This window comes from Pongo abelii, chromosome 17, assembly GCF_028885655.2.
Source record: "Pongo abelii isolate AG06213 chromosome 17, NHGRI_mPonAbe1-v2.0_pri, whole genome shotgun sequence".
Lineage (NCBI taxonomy): Eukaryota > Metazoa > Chordata > Mammalia > Primates > Hominidae > Pongo > Pongo abelii.
This window is the reverse complement of record NC_072002.2, coordinates 39235829-39257412: the sequence shown is the minus strand read 5'-3', so window position 1 is coordinate 39257412 and position 21584 is coordinate 39235829. Positions and strand designations below refer to the sequence as shown.

The window sequence follows — 21584 nt, the reverse complement described above, 5'->3', positions numbered from 1 at the left end:
GGCATCTTACTAAGCTCTTGGGAACAAGAAATAAGACACAGTTTTCAGGGAGTGTAAACATTTCCTTTTATGCACATATATTGTGTGTGGGTTTTTTGTTTGTTTAGTTTTGTTTGTTTTGAGACAGTCTCGCCCTGTCCCCCAGGCTGGAGTGCAGTGGTGCGATTTCAGCTCACTGCAAACTCTGCCTCCTGGGTTCAAGCGATTGTCCTGCCTCAGCCTCTTGAGTAGCTGGGATTACAGGTGCCCACCACCATGCCTGGCTAATTTTTGTATTTTTAGTAGAGACGGAGTTTCACCATGTTGGCCAGGCTGGTCTCGAACTGCTGACCTCAGGTGATCCACTCACCTCTGCCCCCCAAAGTGCTGGGATTACAGGTGTGAGGCACCATGCCTGGCCCCTTTTATGCACATATATTGGTTTTAAAATTAGTATACATGTGCAGTATTGCCCCCTTATCCAACGGGGATATGTTCCAAACATGAATATGCTGGACAAAGGGATGATTCAGGTGCCAGGTAGGATGCAGTAGTATAGTGAGAGATTTTATCATACTACTCAGAAATGACGTACAGTTTAAAAACCTATGAATTGTTTACTTTTGAAATTTTCCATTTAATATTCTGGATCACAGTTGATCGCAGGTAACTGAAACTGCAGAAAATGAAACCACAGATAAGGTGGGACTACCGTAAATATTTGTTAATTCATTTAGCGGGGCTCTATACTAGGCATTGGCAGAAGGCAATGACTGTGACATAGTGTTTACCCTAGAATCATTACAGATAAACACTTCACTGCAGCAAACTATACTGACCTGGTGGGGAGACAAAGAATAACAACTTCAATTCCAGTACAATGTGATGAAGTGCATGAAGGAGCACATTCCAGGCAACCAGAGCAGCTGCCCTGAGGTGCTGAGCTCTGCAGGGTCTCGAAAATGGTAGCTCTTAGGGGAATTGTGTTGAGGAAGAACTCTGGTGCATGGCTGGCTAGATACCTTGGTTACCAAAAGAGTCACTCCTCTCTCACTTCAGCTGGTCTTTTTCATCAAATTAGTTTTTCCTTACCTTTCCTGTCTGATTTCTTTTGGCATCCAGTGAAGGCATATAAAGTGTCACCTAGAGATTATTTCTGTCTAGCTAGCCCACTTCTCCCAGCTGTCTGGAAGAGTGGGTTTTGCAAAGAGTTGTTAGGCAATTGTGTGATTATCTCTTTCCCCTCTTCCTTTTGTTTTCCCTAGGCATATCTCTACTCTGTTAGAAGTGAACACACACAGTTTGGAACTACAGTATCTAGTTTTCAAGGAAAGAGTTCATGGAGAATTGCCTCTTACAGTGGCTAATAAGTATCTGTCTGCAGTACTACTTCAGAAAGTCCATGTATCTCTGAGTTGATATAGCAAATTTCAATCAGTCTAGGTTTTGTTCTGTCTTTAGCTCCAAGACAACGATCCCATTGGTCTGTTGTATCTAATGACCAGAGTTTTATTTCTGTTGTTACTGCTGTTGGACATTTCTTGGATGCTTGATACTGTGATCTGAGCATTTTTATTGTGGCTGACAAACACTTGTATTGGTCTATCTGGAAAAGTCCTTCCCTGTTTGAATCTTATTTTTCTCTGTGTATGGAGTTCATTGTTTTTGAATTTTGAGTTTCGACTGTGACCTAAATTCTTCCTTGAGGCACAAGGAATTGGGGCAGGAACTCATTTTACTTAGCATTTAGGTACTTTTTTTGGATAGCGTTGTTTTTAGGGTAGTTTCGATCCAGTATATTAGACATCTTCAGATCATGACCCCAATTTGTCTATAAGGGGCACACACTTCATCTCCGGCTTTCTGGTTTTAATGTGCCCTTGGATGAGGAAGGCTAAAAAGTAGTTATGCTAGAATTTTACAAAAGAACACCTGGGAGAAATCCCCTCAGAGTTAACACAACACAGGTGAGTGTGAGGACGGGGTTGAGGTAGGGGAACCAGACCAGTGATTGCATGAAGACACCGACTCACTGTTTTTTTATGAGGACAGCTTCTTTCTGGCAGCCAATTATATTTTATTGTGTACCGGTAAATCAAAATAACCAATTGTAACTAAAGGAAATTTCAAAATGAATAAGATAGAAGTTCAACCATTATTATATAAACATGCTACTGTATGAATACTATGTTAAGAAAAATTCCAAAACTCTACCTATAGGGAAAAATAAAGGTTGGAAGGAAATAATCCAAAACATTGACAGAGAAGAAACTATGGAGAATATATCCTCCACATTTTTCCATTTTCAAAACTTCCTTTCATGTACACATGTTGTGTTTTTAGGATAAATATATAGAGAGATTTATTAATTTATGTTGCTGGGCTCTATGCTAGGCACTGGTGATAAGGCAATGAGCAGGACATAGCCTTTGCCCAAGAATTACTCCAAATAATCAATTCACCATAAGAGCTACTATACTTAATATGTGAAAAGTGCTCCTGGGAGCTCAAGAAATAAAAAAATAGGAAAGCTCTGCATACATCTTAAGTTTATCCGTAAGTATTTCATGTTTCAGATGCTATAGTAAAATGTAATGGTAAAGTTTTTCACTTTTTTTTTTGAGACAGGGTATTGCTCTGTTGCCTAGGCTGGAATACAGTGGCATGATCATAGCTCACTGCAGCCTTGATCTCTGGGCTCAAGTGATCCTCCTGCCTCAGCCTCCCGAGTTGCTGGGACTACAGGCACCACACCAGGCTAATTTTTTGTATTTTTTGTAGAGGTGGGATTTTACCACATTGCCCAGGCTGGTCTTGAACTCTTGGGCTCAAGTGATCCACCCACCTTGGCCTCTGAAAGTGCTGGGATTACAGACGTAAGCCACAGTGTCCAGCCTTTCTTTCAATTTTTAATTATTCATAGCTAGCATATAGGATGCAATTGGTTTGTATATTGACCTCAAATGCTTTGATCTTGCTAAATTCATTTATTAGACCTACTGCCTTCCTTTTTTGTAAAGTTCTTAGGATTTTGTAAGTGCATGATCATAGAATTATCAAATATAGGCTTTTGTTTCTTTCTTTCCAATGTACATATGAATGGCTAATAAGCACATTAAAAACTGTTCAAAATTACTAGTCATCACAGTGAGATACCACTTCACTACCTTCAGAATAGCTAATGTAAAAAAGACGGAAGATAGTTTTGGTGAGGATGTGGAACAACTGAAATTCTCACATGCTGTTGGTGGGGAAAGGAAATGTTACAATCACTTTTATTTATATCTTTTCATTCTTTATTACAATGTCTAGGAGCTCGAGTACAATGCTAAATTGAAGTGGTGAAAGTGAATATCCCTGCTTGTTCCTGATCTCAGTGGAAGGCATTCCATTTTTTACCATGTAGTATGTTATTGTAGAAGTTTTGCTTTTTGGGTTTGTTTGTTTGTTTTTGAGACAGGATCTCACTCTGTTGCTCAGGCTATAGTGCAGTGGTGCCATCATAGCTCACTGCAACCTTGAACTTCTGGGCTCAAGCAATCCTCCTAAATAGCTGGGACTACAGGAGTGCACCACCATACCTGGCTAGTTTATCATTATTGTTACTATTTGTAGAGACAGGGTCTCATTTTGTTGCTCAGGCTGGTCTTGAACTCCTGGCCTCAAGTGACCCCACCACCTCAGCCTCCAGAGTCATTGGGATTACAGGTATAAGCCACTGTACCTCGTGTATAGGCTTGTTAAACATAGATTTTCCTGGCTGGGTGCAGTGGCTCACGCCTGTAATCCCAGCACTTTGAGAGGCTGAAGGGGCAACATCACTTGAGGCCAGGAGTTTGAGATCAGCCTGGCCAACATGGGAAAACCCTGTCTCTACTAAAAATACAAAAATTAGTTGGGCATGGTGGCGCACACCTGTAATCCCCACTACTCAGGAGGCTGAGGCACGAGAATTGCTTGAACCCAGGAGGCGGAGGTTGCAGTGAGCCGACATTGGGCCACTGCACTCTAGCCTGGGTGACAGAGCAAGACTCTGCCTCAAAAAAACGACAACAAAAAGAACATAGATGTTCCATATCAATGGGAAGACGTTATCTCCTATTACTAGTTTACTAGCTGTCATTATGAATAGGTGTTGAAATTTGTTAAAGGTTTTCTGAGCATCTAGTGAAATAATTTTTTTGCCTTATTAAAAATACACAAATTACATTGATTTATTATTGAATGTTAAATCAGGCTTTACATCTCATTTGTTCAAGATGTAGTCCTCTTTTTACATTTTGCTGTATTTGAATTGGTACATTTGGCTAAGAATTTTTTGTGTCTGTATTCTTGAGGGATATTGATTTGTAGTTTCTTTTTTGAAACAAGATTTTCAGCCTGGTTTTATACCAAACTAATGCTGGCTAAAAAAACAAAACAGAGACAGAGTTGGAAAGTAACTCTTTTTTTTTTTTTTTTTTTCTGAGACAGAGTCTTGCTCTGTCACCCAGGCTGGAGTGCAGTGGCACGATCTCGGCTCACTGCAAGCTCTGCCTCCCGGGTTCATGCCATTCTCCTGCCTCAGCCTCCCGTGTATCTGGGACCACAGGTGCCCACCACCACACCCGGCTAATTTTTTGTATTTTTAGTAGAGATGGGGTTTCACCGTGTTAGCCAGGATGGTCTCGATTTCCTGACCTCATTATCCACCTGCCTCAGCCTCCCAAAGTGAGAAAGTAACTCTTGAAAGAAGTTATGTAAAATTTGTATTTTTTCTTCCTCAAATGTTTGATAGAACTCACCACTTTCCTTCTGGAAAAGTTCTTATTACTCCAATTTCTTTTAAGACAGGGCTATTCAATTTTCTATTTTTTCTTGTCTCCATTCTGAAAATTTGTGCCTTTGAAGAAATTTTTCAATTTCATTTACGGTGTTGAATTCCTGGTGTAAAATTGTTCATGATATTTCTATATTCTCATTTTAATGTTTGTCGGACCTGTAGTGAAGTTCTGCTCATATTGGTAACTTGTGCCTTCTCTCATTCTTTTTGATCTTTCTAGAACACTATTAATTTTACTGACTCTTTCAAGCTAAACTTTTTTGATTTTGTTAATATTTTTTGTTGTTTATTTCTATTTCTCTGATTTTTTTTTCTTTTTACTCTTTACTACTTCTTTCTTCTAATTACTTTGCATATGATTTGGTCTTCCTTTTCTAGCTTCCTAAAATGGATAGTTCAATTATTGATTTTATACTATTTTTTTCTACTATCAGCATTTAAAGCCATAAACTTCTCTCTAAGTAGGACATTTGCTGCCTTCTGCAAACTTTGATATGTTGTGTTTCATTACTATTTAGTTTAAAATATGTTAAAATTTTCTTCATAATTTCTACCTTGTGTCATGGATTATTAAAAGTGAGTTGTCTGATTTCTAAATATTTGAGGTCTTCTTAAAATTTTATTGTTGTTGAGTTTCAATTAAATTTCATTGTAGTCAGAAAAAGCACTCTGTAATATGGTAATCTTTTGAAATATATTGAGACTTGTTTTAGTCAGCATATGCTCTACTTTTGTGGACCTACCATATGAATTTAAAAGAATGTATATTCTGCATTTGTTGGATATAGTCTACTATAAATCACAAGTAGGTAAAAGTGGTTGATAGGGTCACTTAATTCTTCTAGATCCTCAATGACTTTTTTTTTGGTCTAGCTAGCATATCAATTACTGAGACATTTGTGAAAGTCTGTAACTGCGATTGTGGATTTGTCTATTTCTCTGTCAATTTTTCCTTGGTTATATTGAAACTGTCTTATTGGATACATAAATATATATAATTATTATGTTTTTCTAGTATATTAGGCTGGTGCAAAAGTAATTGTGGTTTTGGCAAAAACCAATTTTACACCAAGCTAATATTTACCCATTTGCCATTATAAAGTTTCCCTCTTTGTCTCTAACAATACATCTTATCTTTAAGTCTATTTTTTCTGCTATTAATATAGCCGCTCTTATTTTCTTGTGCCTACTATTAGCATGACATGTCTTTTTCAATCTTTTTACTCTTAACCTGTTTGTTTCTATATATTTCAAGGGCACCTCCTGTAGACAGCATGTAATTAATTCTTCGTTTCTTATTCAGTCTGACAATCATGTCTTTTGATTGGATATTTGACTAATTTAAATTTGGTGCAGTTGTTGAAATAGTTGATTTTAGGTCACCATTTTGCTGTTTATTTCGTTTGTCTTGTCTTATCTCTCTTGATGTTTGTTTGTTCCTCCTTTACTACCTTCTTTTGTGTTAATCAAATTTTTTTAGTATTTTGTTTAATTTCTTTACTGGCTTTCTAGCTATATCGAGCTAATTATTGCATTTTAATAGCATTGTTCTAGAGGTAACAACATATATCTTTCACTTATCCCTATCTACTTAGAGTTCATACTGAATAATTTCAGGTAAAATATAGTAACCTTGCAACAGTATATTTTAATTTCCCTGTCTTCCTATTTTAGCATTATTGTTGTCATTTGAATATGAAATCAATGTTATCAAATCAATAATAATAGTTTTACAAATTTTGCTTAATTTGCCAATTCTCTTTCAAAGAAATTAACAGAAGAAAAAAAAGTGTATATGTATTCGTGTGTGTTGGGGATGTGTGTGTGAGGGTGTGAGTGTGTATATACATATTTAGTTCTTTTAATTTATCCATGCATTTTCCATTTCTGGTGTTCATCATTTTTTCCTGTAGATCGGAGAGGTCATCTGGTGTTGTTTCCTTTCAGCCTCAAAAACTTACTTTATAGGTATGAGCTGAGAGGAGTGAAAATAAAAAAAAAAATTAAATTTAAAACCTACTTTAGCTTTTCCAGTAGCACAGTTCTGCTAGCAATTAATTAATTATCTTAGCTGTTTACCTGGCAATCCCTTAATTTCTCTTTCATATATGAAGGATAAATTCTTTGGATACAAAATTCTTGGTTGCCAGTTTTTTTTCTCTCTCCAACAGTTGAAATATGCCATTCTAATTTCATATGACTTTCATTACTTTGATGTTAAGTCACCATTGATCATATCATTGTTCTCCTGTATGTAACATGTCATCTTTCTCTGGCTGCTTTAAAGATTTTCTCATTATCTTTGACTTTCAGAATTTTCACTATGAAGGTTTATTCTGGCTAGGGTTTGCTGAGTTTCCTAGATTTGTAATTTAAAGTTTTTTCATAAAATTTTGGAAGTTATAGGCCATTCTTTCTTTTAACACTTTCCTGCCCCTTTCTCTTCTCTCCTATTATCTCCGCCTACCATTCCAATTACACCACTTTGTATCTCTTGATACAAATAGGACTCTGATGCTGTTTATTTTTCTTCAAGTTTTTTTCTTTGTGTTATTCAGATTGAGTAATTTCTGCTTATCTCATTTAAAGTTTATTAATTCTTTCTTCTGACACTTCAATCTGTGTGTAAAACTAAATTTTAGTGAATTTTTTATTTAACTGAAATGAGTAAATTCTTCACTTAAGTGATGGTGCTTCTTAGCTCTGGAGTTTCCATTTTTATAGTGTCATTCCTCTGTTGAGATTTTCTAACAGCTCTTTCATTAAGACCATTTTCCTTGAATACTTTGAAAGTATTAGAATACCTGATTTGAAGTTTCTTTCCTGCTAAATCCAACATCTGGGCTCCATTAAAGTCAGTTTCTACTGACGTTTTTTGTTTTTCTTGAGTATGGGTCACATATTTCTGTATCTTTGCATGTTTAGTAGTTTTTGTTTGAAAAGTGGACATTGTAGAAAATACAAAGTGACTACAATCAGTTATATTCTTAAATATTCATGTTATTGTTTCATTAAGCAATTAATTTGCTTGAACATAAACAGAAAACTTAGTCTCCTCTGTGGTGTGTAGTTGTTGATCTCGTCTCAGTTTTTATGACTTCCAGCTGCTAAATATCCTCTTGGTAAATTCAGAGAACTCATCTGGTACAGTTCTATCTTTATAGACTAAAATCCTGTCTGGCCTTTGCCTGCTTTTCTAATGCCTTTGTCAGATTCTCCCCAACATATGCATACTTTACTAGCCAAGCAGTGATGTGGGCAAAATTTTTACTCAAGATTTGGGGGTTTCAATCCTTTTGCCATTCTCTTGCTTATAGATTTTCCCCCAAAATTTCTCCTCTCCTCTGTTCTGTTACCTTGAGCCTGGAATGTGACTGATATTTTTCTTTGCCCTGGCCAGGGGTATTGGGGAACATCTTCAGGCAGGATAACTGCAAACTCCCAATTCTTCCCCCTTCCAGGTGTTTAAAAGTAATCTGCCTTTTGTCTTCTGCTTTTGGATGTGTTCTTATTCCTATAAATAGTTGTTCTTTATTATTATTATTATTTTTTTTAACAGATTTTATAATCGTCATCTGTAGGAGGGTTTATATAGCAACTCCAACACCATTACTAGATGTGCTTATGGTTATGTCTTTAGTCTTTATCTTCTATATGTATAGTACATGAGCATGAGGGTAGGTACATACTTTATTACTGTATATCCACGATTTCACACAAAATAAATGCTTCATAAATATTTGTTGTATGATTAAATAAAAATTCTGACTGCTACTGCAATTACACAATTGATTCCTCAGTGTACATTCACGTATACTTATTGCTTTAAAAAAGAAAGATTCTCATAGTTTCAATCACAAGGTCTGTCCCTTGAGGAGCTAGTCTTCATTTTTTTACAGGCTTTTTGGTCACCTTCTGAAACAACAAGCGAGGGGACCATATTTACTCAGTGGAGTTTCTTGTATGACCAATAAGAGAATATACTACAAGCAAATTATGTATCTTTCTTCAACTTCTAGAAAAAAAGAATGTCATCTGTGAGTACTGTCAATGGTCTTGGAGATTCTCACAGGCAAGGGGTTCCCAAATATGAGTGGATGTGGCTTGATGACCACAAGGCATTTTGCTTGTGTCTTAAGGCTTATTTCATTCTGAAGGTCACAGACTATGACTTCCCCAAGTGAGAAGTAAGCCTCCTCCCAACCTTCACTTTGGACAAGGGGCTTAGCCTACAACTATTAACAACAACCAGGCACCAACCAGTGTAGGAAGCAGATGCATTTTTCTTAGGCCCGTTGCTATTAAAGCAAAACAAAACACTTCCCTCTATACAGAAGAGTTGGTATCTTTTAGATTGCAGCTGTTTTTGCTTCTCACTGATGGCTGCATTCCTGTTTTGGACAAGAGACAATTATCTACAAAGTGTGTAATATCATCAGGGGGCCTGGAATTAGAGGCAGTGTATCAGCAATAAATATAGGTAATTATTATTACCAGTTTACACTTTTGGATATGGGGGTTATTTTGCTTTCTACTTTGAGCTACACAGATGAAGAGTACTATATAGGTGTTACTGGCTGCATGTTGGGGATGTTATATATTTAAACAGTTTGCAGTTAATTAAGAGTATTGACTTGGAACTAAATCACTGGTCTCACACAACATCTGTGCTCTCTTCCTATCTGTCTATGTATTTAGATGGCGTCTATCACTGTGGTATCTAAGTGCTCTGAAAATCTAATTAGGCTAATTTCAACTTCCTCTGTGAGGGAGAAGGATCTAACTCTCTTCATCACCCTTCCTGCCAGAGCCTTCTTGAAGGGAGTCATTATTATTCCTTGAAGAGAAAGGCAGTTGAAAGAGAGCCTCAAGCAAGAAACAGTATTTCTCACCTTCCTTGAAAGTTGGGGGTTTGGCTTCTAGAAGTGTTTTCAGCTTGTAAATGGCACCAGAAAGGCAAAAGGGCAGATGCTGCTGAAGAGTCTGGTAACATGTATACAGGGGAAGGAACTCTGGAAATTTCCTTGCAAGCCCTGGGTTAAAGAATTTGCCAGTAGGTTATTCTTGATTGTGCACTCACAACGTCCAGGCCGCCACCACCTGACAGACGCACAGTGTTTGTTTATCCAAGGAGCATAAAGGCAGTGTTCTCTTTCCAACAATGAACAAGTGTTGTTGTTGTTCCGTCTGTGGGTCTCTGTTAACATTCCGACATCTTAATTTCTGGGCTGAGGAGAGCTGCCTGATTTCATTGGTTTTCGATGCCTAGCCTGCAGCTAGAGGTATGGAGAAGACAGCAGCACAATCATTATGCGTTCCTTTTTGTGGTCGTAACCCACAAGGGTTACTCTTCCAGAGTGAATCCAAAGGCATACATTCATGCACAGGCAGAGAATTGTAGTCACACAGCAGAGCTTGTTAGTTGGAAACGAGAAAGGATCAGAGATGGCCAGGTATGTTAGTCTGAGCTGGGCCAGGAGCTCTGTGATGGAGTATGAAGGAAAAAGAGGGAGGTTAAAAAAAAATCACTACTTTACCTCAGTCGCAGCTCAAACACAACATGGCTAGTTGTTATCAAGTTTTTGATGTCAAAGTTTTTTTTTTTTTCACTCTTTGCTTGAAATTTGCATTATGTAGAGCAGTGGTCCCCAAACCCTGGGCCATGGACCGGTACCAGTCCATGGCCTATTAGGAACCGGGCTGCACAGCATGAGGAGAGCAGTGGGCAAGCGGGCATTATTGCCTGAGCTCCACCTCCTGTCAGATCGGCAGCAGCATTAAATTATCACAGGAGCACGAACCCTGTTGTGAACTGCACATACAAGGGATCCAGGTTGCCTGCTCCTCATGAGAATGTACTGCCTGATCATCTGAAGTCGAACAGTTTCATCCTGACACCACACTCAACCTTGGTCTGTGGAAAAACTGTCTTCCACAAAACCAGTTCCTTCTGCCGAAAAGGCTGGGGAACCACTGATTTAGATTATCCAAGAAAATGATGGGAATGTTTGGCTGGGAATATTGAGATCAAGTTCATTTTTATAAAAGGAATTTTTAAATTTCCTCATAAACTGGGTGCAGTGGTGCCTGTCTGTAATCCTAGCTACTAGAGAGGCTGAGACGGGAGGATTGCTTGAAGCCAGGAGTTCAAGACCAGCCTTGGCAACACAGACCCCCATCTCTAAAAGAATATTTTAAAAATTGTCTCCTCTTTTTTGGGATACAGTTTCACTGTGTCACTCATGCTACACTGCAGTGGCATAATTATAGCTTAATGCAGCCTCTACCTCCCAGGCTTAAGTGATCCTCCCACCTCAGCCTTCTGAGTAGCTGAGACCACACATGTGTACCACCACATTTGGCTAATTACAAAAATGTAGAGATAGGGTCTCACTATTTTGTCTAGGCTGGTGTCAAACTCCTGGGCTTAAGTGATCCTCCTGCCTTAGCCTCCCAAATTGTTGTGAGTACAGGCATGAGCCACTGCGTCCTCCTTCTGGCAAAGAAAATTAAGAGTACTGGCAGTATGAGAGATTTGGTATAAAAAGACTGAGACCAGAAATGGTAGGGTGACAGCATTTGGGACTGTCTCTCTCCTCCAAGCTCCCCTTGGTCTCTGGAGAAGGATTGTGGGGCCTCTCTGCAGGTCTGTCCAGGATCTCATTAAAGAGACTAGTGGGGACCTAGCATTAGAGAGATTTTATAGCCTGAGGATGTGCCCAACTGTGACAAGAAGATGACTGCTGACTAAAGTCAATCCTTCACCCTCAGAAATTCAAAGACCAGTCCTCGGAGCAATAGCATCTTTCCAGAGCTGACACTCCGAGGAGAGCGCTGCATGTGGCACTGCCACAGATATGAAAAGCAGAAACTTCCACGTGCAAATGACCGCGTGGAAAGAGAGCACAGTCCTCCCTGCCCCCTCCCTTAAGCAACATAATTACTAGCTGAAATCTCTCTATGAGGGTCCCCTAAATGGCTGAGCCATTTCACTGGCCCATTAAATGAACACAAAAATTTGTTTGTGAGCTTAGTCCTTGGCCTGCCTCCACTGACCTTCTAAATATGGAAGACCTAGGCTAACTTTAAGATTTCTTTGAGAGGGTGTGGATTCCCGTGAGTTGCTTCTCTACCTAAAAGTCACATTTGTGAAGAAGATGTAGCTACCACCATGGGCTGGTCAACTGCAGGATGGGGCGTCTCGGGGCTGCTTTTGGAAAGACTATGGTGCTCAACGAGAGTCACTCAGAGGGCAGCAGAATGATTGCCAACAACACTGAGAGCATCCCAATGTCCTACGATCTTGTGAAACTTACGTTCAGTGACATGAAGAACGTGCCAGAGGCCTCCAAAGGGACCAAGAAAGGCACCATCTACCTTACCTCTTTCATCTTTCTGTACAGGGCGAAGGATGCTATGCAGTCCTTCGTAATGTCATTTTATCTCGTGAAGACCTGTGAGATCAAGCAGCCTGTGTTTGATACAAACTACATCAAGGGAACAGTGAACGCCGAAGCAGGCGGTGGCTGGGAAGGCTCTGCTTCCGGCAAGTCCGCCTTCACGGCAGGGGGCGCCACTGAATCTGGACAGCAGGTGCTCCAGGTGACATCTCAAGCGTCCAGGGGTGAAGCCCTCAGTGGAGCCTACGGCCACTCTCACATGCCTGGCAGGACTTGTGTCTTTCCCCTGCCAGTCACTAGTGGAATGTATCCCTGCCCTCCTGGCTGCCCTTCTCCACCACCTTCGCCTGAGTTCTATCCAGGACCTCCCAAGATGGACAGGGCCGTGGGGTATGTGCAGCCCCCACCACCGCCCTATCCTGGGCCCATGGAACCTCCGGTCAGCCCAGATGTTCCCTGCACTCCTGCAGCCGAAGCCAGGGCCACAGAAGTAGCTGCCAGCACCTATTATAACCCAGGCAAACCACACCACGTCTCCATGCCCACGAAGCAGCCTCCGCCATCTTACCCGAGGGAAGATAAGAAGACCCAGTAGACGCCTCCCACCTCCAGCCTCCTGCCTGCCTCCCAGTCCTTGTTTCCTACCCCTTCCCTCAGGGCTGCGGCTGGGGCTGGGGGAGGTGAGGGAGGGCCTCGTTCTGCCTCCAGGTCTGATCATAAACAGTTACCAGGAACGAACGCTGGGGGACAGTTGGGTCCCTGGCCTTGGGAGAGGCCCTGCTCCGCTTCCCAGCCGCATGCCTGCCTCACATCTCTGGGGCTCTGGGGAGCACAGGGTGTCGCCCCCGCCCCCCACCCTCCCGGTCCCATTTCACTCTCGTAGCTTCTCCCTACACAGGGACTCTCTGGCTACCTCATCCACTGCAGTCCAGCTCCCTTGGTCTGGCAGCCACTCTACACTCAGCCTCATGAGCCCCCTCAGACCAGCCAGGTGTCTTCCCAGAGACCCCCGCCAGGCCTGGTTCACATTCCCTCCTCTGGTCTGTGCCTGGCCTGGAAAGGCCACCATGTGCGGACGATCAGCACAGATTCCACTCAGCCAGGTTCTGGCCCCAGCCACTGTCACCCTCCCCTTCCCTGTCCTGGGTCATGGTATTGCCAACTCCATGAGACTTTTGAGGCTGTAAAATGAGCTTCTAGGACTTGAGTGGCATCAGGACAAGCCCACTGAGGCTGGGGAGGAAGCCTCCCTGCTTTCTGCTAGTGTTTCTGGAATTTGCTTTCCGTCTCCTCTCTCTTCCCTCTAGAAGGGGCTTCTCTACCGGAACTAGAGAATGCATATCTGTGCCGTTGTGCCACCTGGGTGGGCCAGGAATGAGGGCCCCTGACCCTGCATGCTGGCTGGAGCCCCTCGGCCTGCCTCTTTCCTATAAGCCTCATGCCCCCGGATACACTGACATTTGCTCTAGTTCATTCCTGCACTGGCCATGAAGTGAGGTGATGGTTATTTAAAGAGAATTCCCTATTTATTTGACGAAAAATCCAGTTAATATATTAATGTGAAATAAATCCTGTTTGTACCTTGATTTGTTGGCTGAAAATGTGAAACAGTAAAAATGAAGTAACAGAAAAAAAAAAAGTAGGATGGTCCAACTCCTCTCTGCCTGAGACTCATTGGGTAATCTTCTCTGTGTCTTTGACTTTTTATCTATAAAAGAGATTATACTCAGGTCCTCTGTTCCATATGTGGGATGACAATAGGGGCAATATTTAATCTGGACCATAAATCTTTAAAATCATTTAATTTTCAGCTCTTCTGCCATGTAATGCAACTACTACTTTATATATTTAGGCTACTTGATACTTTTGAAGTAATTCAATATGACTCAAGAGCAAGAAAATGTATCAGATAGCTTTTTGAGGCCATTTAGGGATGGAGGCAAGCCATGAGTTCAAGATTCAAGGGAATATGAAGAGGCGAACAAATAACACTTTCTTCCCCCCTGGAGTTACTAAACAGTGCGAGAAATAAAAAGTATGACAGACAGGAGACCACAGTATCACCTTCTTATCCTGATACTGGAGAATGTGGCTTGTATCTGCAGGCAAGTCAGTTTCATAATATAGAGGCTCAGAATGAGACAGACTTTATGGGTGGGTCACATTAGCTGGATTACCACTGGCCCCCACCCAGGGGAGCCTGCCCCAGAGAACTTGGGGTGTGGAGAAGCAGGGCAAAATGTTTGCTTCCTATGGACTGCTAGTTCTCAAGAACAGGAAGAGAGAAAACGGCTGGGAAATATGCTCAGTTTCTTCTCTCCAGCTCATTCTGAGATAACTGATTCTTCCTCCTCCCAGGGGAAGAGTGAAGGACAATATGGAACGAGGCCAGGAGTGTTGTGTTCTCTCCAAATGGAAGGAAACCTCTGGAATGGGAAAGAAGCATTCCCTCCTAACATGGTGTGTTCCTAGAAGGTAAGTGAGTATTTTCGAGAAGACTTCTTATTTTTTATACCACCCCTAGAGAAGGTAATGTTGTCTAGTCATCTACCACCCTTAGGAGTTAGGCCAAGAAACTTGGTACCCAGGGATTTTGCTAAGTCAGTTTTTGTATTTTAAAACAGCATCAGGAGAAGACATTTAACCAACTCACCCCAGTATAATTCTTGGATTTATATTGTTTTGATATGTTCAAAGCTATTCATTCTTTTCTGAATTTTAGAAAGTAGGACCACACTTACCTGGGTGACAGAAAGAAAAGCTTCATTCTAGATTTTATCGTGATAGCCATGATCCTCTTCAAAGTTGTACTCACTTATATGTAACTTCAAAAGGCATTCACTTATTCATTCTTGTATCTACCTATTCAGTCAATTATGCATGTATTTTAAAATTCAGTAAGAATTCATGAGTTGTTTCTCACCTATGTGCCAGATACTATACTAGGCAGGAGGAAAACAAAACCAATTCTGTGTATACAAAAGGTGCTAAATAAGGGGCTCACATAGTCCTAAAGGAGCTAGGACACTGTATTGGCCAGAACCCCACCACATACCTATGTGTTTATCTGCTTTAGACCCTTTAGATCCTGGTATGCACTGGAGGTTGCAGAAAAGAGACATAAACATCTTTACTTGATTTCTCCATATAAAGTGTGTAACATTAGACATGTAACTTAGATATTTATATGTGTCTGAAAGATTTGTACAAGAATTTTCATAGCAGCTTTATTTAAAATGACCCCAAACTGAAACGACCCAAATGTTCATTAACAGATTAATGGGATGCTAACACTCAGCAATAAAAAGGAACTACTAATTACATACAACACAGATGAATCTCAAGCCATTACAACATAGTAACACATATAGCAGTAATACATACAGCGGAAGAAGCCAGGTTAAAAGAGCAGGTACTATCTGATTCCACTGTGTGAAGTTGTAGAATAGGTGAAAATAAGTTATAGTCAAAGAAATCATAACAGGGGTCACATCTGGAAGTAAGTAGTGGGGAGACAGACTACAAAGGGATATGAAGAAGCTTAGGATGATGGGAATGTTTTGTATTTTAATTGGGGTGTTCGTTGTGCAGCTGTGTACATTTATCAAAACTCACCAAATGACACACTGTACAGCATTTTATGTATAAAGTATACCTTAAAATGTAAAGAGAAAGGTACAAAGGTACAAATTGATCAGAGAATAAAAGCTCAATTAAGCATATTTTTAAAAAATGAAACCTATCAAAAACATTTCAAATGTTTCTTGGCATTTGAACTACACTTAAATAGGTCATGATTTATAATCTCCAAGCACAGAATGTTTTTCTTCCTAAACTTTGTACCTTTAGGGAAAAATTTTTATTACAGAAATGGAATACAATAGGAAAAATAAGCTGCTTCTTAAATATTTACCTTAATACATAAAGAAAACTAGGGACTGTCATAATTAGAACACATGTAAGTCTTTTTTTACATATGTATATTTATAGCTGACTGCATATAATTTTAGATGATAGTAATTGCCATTGTGTGTGAGTTTGTGAGTGTGTGTGCTGTGTACCAAGCAACATGGAGAAATAAAAGAAGGAAAGAGGGGAAGCAATATTAACATAATTTGAAAAACTGGATGAAATTATTTCAGTACTGTCAAATTATAATCATTTACAAAAAGAATATATATTATTGGTTATTTTCATGTGTATTAATTGGCACTCAAGCCATCTGTATCATTTACTCATATATATTTAATGGGGATCATAAATATTCCTCTGCCAGCTAGAGAAGAGCCATCTATCAGGAGAGATGACAATCTTGGGGCTATTACTCAATGACTTGGTAGTAAAGGCTGAGCATTTTCTTGAGGTTATTAGAGTTGGATTTTAAACTTCTTTTATAGTAATGTACAGTGACATATAAAACACATTGCTTTAATGGATTTTTAAAACTCCTACCAAAAAAATCCACTTTAAATGTAGTGAATGCTGATCTATGAAATGAAGTTTATTTCATAAGCCATAGTTAGCTTTTGAGCTTTGAGTTATATACTCTGTCCTAGAACACTAGTCCAATTTTAGTAGACCTGGAAATAAAAATGGAAATTGTTATTGACCCATTCAGCTCCCATGTAGCAACTTTTTTTTTTCTGTAAATGTAGTTGTGCACACATTTCTTGGAAGGGATAGAAGAGTTTCATTCCTGATATTGTCAACCACCTTTCATTCTGATAGTTGTGTCAATGTGTCACAGTCACCAGCACTATCAAAAGGGGCTTTGAAATGAAATTGCATATTAAAAAGAAAAGCCTGGGGTGATTTGATGTGTTTCAGTTCAGCCTGGGAGTGGAAAGGGAGAACCGTGTGCTAGGCCCAGGACACCTCCTGAATGCTCTGTGTCAACCTGCTCTGTGTTAATTTGCTTGGCTAATGTCCAGGGAGGTTTCTGGGACTTCTCAGTGCCCCACACTGTAGTCCTGGGACTTGCAGTGGCACTGTAGTTAGGGTTGGCTCACAGAAGACTTCCAGTTCACTTACATGGTGGCCAGCACAATTCCCCGTTTTCATATGCTGAAGCAGAAATATTTCTTTAGATAAGACAAAAGTATAGATTTAGTAGCATTGTCCCCTCTGTCTGGAATCATTTCCTCGAGTGTATGCTTCTAGTTCTCTGGTCTGCAAACTGGACTTAACGGTTGTAGACCACCATTTTAAGCAACTAGAAAAAACAAGGGCCATTCTTACTTTGGCCTGATTGCAGAGCATTCACTTGTATCATTTGTATAGTTTCTGACATTCACTTTTCTGACATTCTGTCTCAAAGAGAGTTGGAATCTGTGTCTTTAAGAATGAGGACAGTTTGAGACTTGGTGAGAAGAATAGATAAATGACCTCTCCCTTCCAATTTGAACTCTGAGTTCAGAATTAGCAGTTCAGATGTGACTGGCTGAGCATCGAATTGCTTCTCAGCCCTGCCAGTACATTGGAATCACCTGGGGAGCTTTTAAAAAATTACTGATGTTCAGGCCCCACCCCTAGAGAGCTCATTTAATTGGTCCAGGGTGGAGCTTGGACACCAGTAATTTTTTTAAAAGCTCCCCAGGTGATCTTAATGTGTACCAGGGTTGAAAACTACTGGTTTACAGCAAAATAGTTTCAGTCATAGAGCAGTAGCAAAAAAGGGAACCGGGGATTGAGTGTGGCAAAGAAAGAGAAGGTTTGCACGGCTTCTGTAACTCTAGCAAATACCCACAGCAAGGATCTGGAGATGCAAACGTGAATCAGACAGGACTATGCTCCAGGGGCTCATGGACAGTGAGAGAGGAAGACCTAAACTCAGCCCTGCAGTAGAGGGTGGTAAATGCTGGCCTAGTGGGGCTGGGAAGAGGCGCAAGGCTTGTCTTGCAAATCAGAGGGAAGTGAAGCCTCCCTGGGCATTAGCTAAGCAAAAGCTAAAAGAATTACTCTTACTTAACTGAATCACACCTTAAATACTCGATTTATATTATTCCTTCATCTGATCCTCACAACCACCCTGGGGAGGTGGTTTAGTCACATTCCATAGAGGAGGAAGAGGAAATACAGAGATGTTAAGGATGTGACCTACAGTCACAGCGGTGGAGGCCGAGATGGCAATTAATCCTAACAGGCATGGCTCACCCAGTCCTTACAGGACAGCCCTGTAAAATAAGTGTGACTGCTACTTCCTTTTATAGATGCATAAAGTGAGGCTCAACCTGGTTAAGCAACTTGCTCAAGAATAAGCTAGCGCTTCCTAAGTGCTAAAGTAGGGTATATTCATTTCATATTGGCACTGTAACAGAGCACTATAAACCTTGTGGTTTAAAAATAGCACAAATGCATTTTCTCAAAGTCCAGGAAGGTCAGAAGTCTAAAATGGGTTGGCGGGGCTGATTCCTTCTGAAGGCTCTAGGGGAGAATTTATTCCCTTTCCTCTTCCAGCTTTTAGAGGCTGCCTGCATTTCTCGGCTCATGGCCCCTTCCTCTATCTTCAAAGCCGGCAGCATAGCATCTTCAGCGCTCTCATCTCTCTCTGACCTCTGCTTCCATTGTTCCATCTCCATCTTTTACTCTGACTCTCCTGCACCTCCTCTTTCCCTCATAAGGACCCAGGTGATTTGACAGGACACACCCAGATAATTCAAGACAATCTCCTAGCTCAGTATTCTTTTTTTCTTACTACAATTTTAAATTTTTTTTCTTATTTCCATAGTTTTTTTGGGAACAGGTGGTGTTTGGTTACATGAGTAAGTTCATTAGTGTTGATTTGTGAGATTTTGGTGCACCCATCACCCGAGCAGTATACACTGAACCCAATTTGTAGTCTTTTATCCCTCACCACCCGCCACCCTTTCCCTCTGAGTCCCCAAAGTCTATTGTGTCATTCTTATGCCTTTGCATCCTCGTAGCTTAGCTCCCACTTATGTGTGAGAACATACGATGTTTGGTTTTCCATTCCTGAGTTACTTCACTTAGAATAATAGTCTCCAACTCCACCCAGGTTGCTGCAAATGCCATTATTTCATTCCTTTTTATGGCTGAGTAGTATTCCATCATATCTAACTATCTATCTATCACAATTTTTTTTTTTTGAGGTGGCATTTCGCTCTTGTCACCCAGGCTGGAGTGCAGTGGTGTGATCTCAGCTCACTGCAACCTCCACCTCCCAGGTTCAAGCAATTATCCTGCATCAGCCTCCCGAATAGTTGGGATTACAGGTGCCTGCCACCACGCCTGGCTAATTTTTTTGTATTTTTAGTAGAGACAGTGTTTCACCATGTTGGCCAGGCTGATTTTGAACTCCTGACCTTAAGTCATCCACATGCCTTGGCCTCCCAAAGTGCTAGGATTACAGGTGTGAGCCACCATGCCCAGGCCACAATTTCTTTATCCACTCATTGATTGATGGTTTTTGGGGCCATTTCCATATTTTTGCAATTGCAAATTGTGCTGCTATAAACATGTGTGTGCAAGTATCTTTGTTGTATAATGACTTCTTTTCCTCTGGATAGATACCCAGTAGTGGGACTGCTGGATCAAATGATAGTTGTACTTTTAGTGCTTTAAGGAATCTCCACATTGTTTTCCATAGTGGTTGTACTAGTTTGCATTCCCACCAGCAGTGTAAAAGTGTTCCCTTTTCACTGCATCCACACCAACATCTATTTTTTTTAAATTTTTTGACTATGGCCATTCCTGTAGGAGCAAGGTGGTAGTGCATTGTGGTTTTGATTTGCATTTCCCTGATCATTACTGATGCTGAGCATTTATTCATACGTTGGCCATTTGTATATCTTCTTGTGAGAATTGTCTATTCATGTCCTTGCTCAGTATTTGTAACCTAATCACATCTGCAAAGTTCCTTTTGCTATTTAGGTTAGCATATTTGCAGGCTCTAAAAATTAGGATGTGCTCCTGTGTGTGTGTACGTGTGTATGCAAGTGTTTGACAGTGGAGGCAGAGGGGGGATTATTCTGCCCACTATACAGGGACAAATCCAAACAAATGCAGGTCTGACTCTAAATCTTTTTATTCCTGGATGATACTCCTTGACTCTTTTTCTAACACACACACACACACACACACACACACACACACACACACACACACACACATTTAGAAATAAAATCTTTTGACTTCTGCAAAATGGAATCTTTCCACTTTCTGCTATTAGATTCTTTCAGACAAAAATGTTATTGTCTGAGTTGTTGGAATAATTGTCCTATGCCCCTCTTCATCAACAACCTGGGCACATAGGAGTTCTGAAAACTGAACGTTCTTGAGAAGGAGCTGGACCTAACACATAATCAGCCCACACACAAACAAGAATACATCCTAAACTCTAGAACCTGGGACTATGTTACCCTCCATGGCAAAATGAACTTTGCAGATATGATTAAGCAAAGAATATTGGAATAGGAGATTATTTTAAATTATCTGGGTGGACTCCATCAAAACCTAAAACAGCTTTGAGGGCCTTAAGAGGGGATGGCTTAGCCCTTGGTCATCATTATAGTAAAAACATGTACATTCCTATTGCTTCTTATCTCGTGCCGCTTGGACCCAATCTTTTCATTAATACCCCAGAGAGTCTCTTCTTGTATCTCCTGTAAGTTCAGAAACAGCATCTGCCACACCTGGGTTATTTTTATAGGATCTTGACTGAATAACATCTGTAATCTTTCTGAAGTTGAGGGTTAAAAACAAGAGGAGAGGCTGGAGACAAAAAACCTACCTTCTGACACTGTCGAACCTTCTCAGTTTGCTGAGAACAGAGATTCGCTGAGAAGCCAAATCTCACTTGAATAAAGGCAAAAGGAACAATTTTGCCCTCTGCCAAAAAAAAGAGTTATAATATTTGTAAGAATGTTAAATACATTTTCCATGAGTGTCAGTAATAACATTCTTGGAGTCTCATAATGCAGGCCTTGAACGAGTGGATTTAGATGAGAATACTTTAGACAACATTAAAAGTAACTTCAGTTTAATTTAGTACATGGGTAATGTAACACTCAACAGCAGCCATGGTACCAAGGATGATTAAAAATAGTGTGTGTGTTAACTGAAGTGGTCTCACATATACTGTATTGTAGTCTATTAAGTTTCTGCTTTTCATGCTTAGTTTTTTTTGAGATGCCTAAAATAAGGTAGGTGAGTGTTTGTGCTTGGCCTGCAGCTGGTCCTCGGCCAATGTTAAATGGTAGTAATATGCAGGTGAACAGAGGGTTAACAAGCTCTGTAATTTCTGAGTAGGTTCATCTGAATCAAAAGTAGAGTTGACTATTTGAAGGATCAAACAAGCGAGCACAGTGAGTACCACCGTGGAGGCGCCCTGGCCAAAAGAGTGTAGAAGACATCTCCATGGATGA

At 40.4% G+C, this 21584-nt stretch overlaps 2 protein-coding genes across 7 annotated transcripts in view; both read left to right on the top strand.

The window, feature by feature from the left end:
• ZNF521 (zinc finger protein 521) overlaps positions 1-14676 on the top strand; it is a 344704-nt gene extending 330028 nt beyond the window's left edge. For all 6 annotated transcript variants that reach the window (XM_054537745.1, XM_054537740.2, XM_054537742.2 and 3 more), the window contains one exon: positions 14560-14676. In XM_054537745.1, coding sequence (XP_054393720.1) covers positions 14560-14673 — 114 coding nt within the window. In that variant the 3' untranslated portion in view covers positions 14674-14676. The remainder of the gene's footprint in view (positions 1-14559) is intronic.
• Positions 10434-14549, top strand: LOC100445039 (WW domain-binding protein 2-like). The gene has a single exon (XM_054537748.2). The coding sequence runs from the start codon at positions 11993-11995 to the stop codon at positions 12794-12796; it is 804 nt and encodes a 267-aa protein (XP_054393723.2). The 5' UTR covers positions 10434-11992; the 3' UTR covers positions 12797-14549.
• Positions 14677-21584: the final 6908 nt, after the last annotated feature.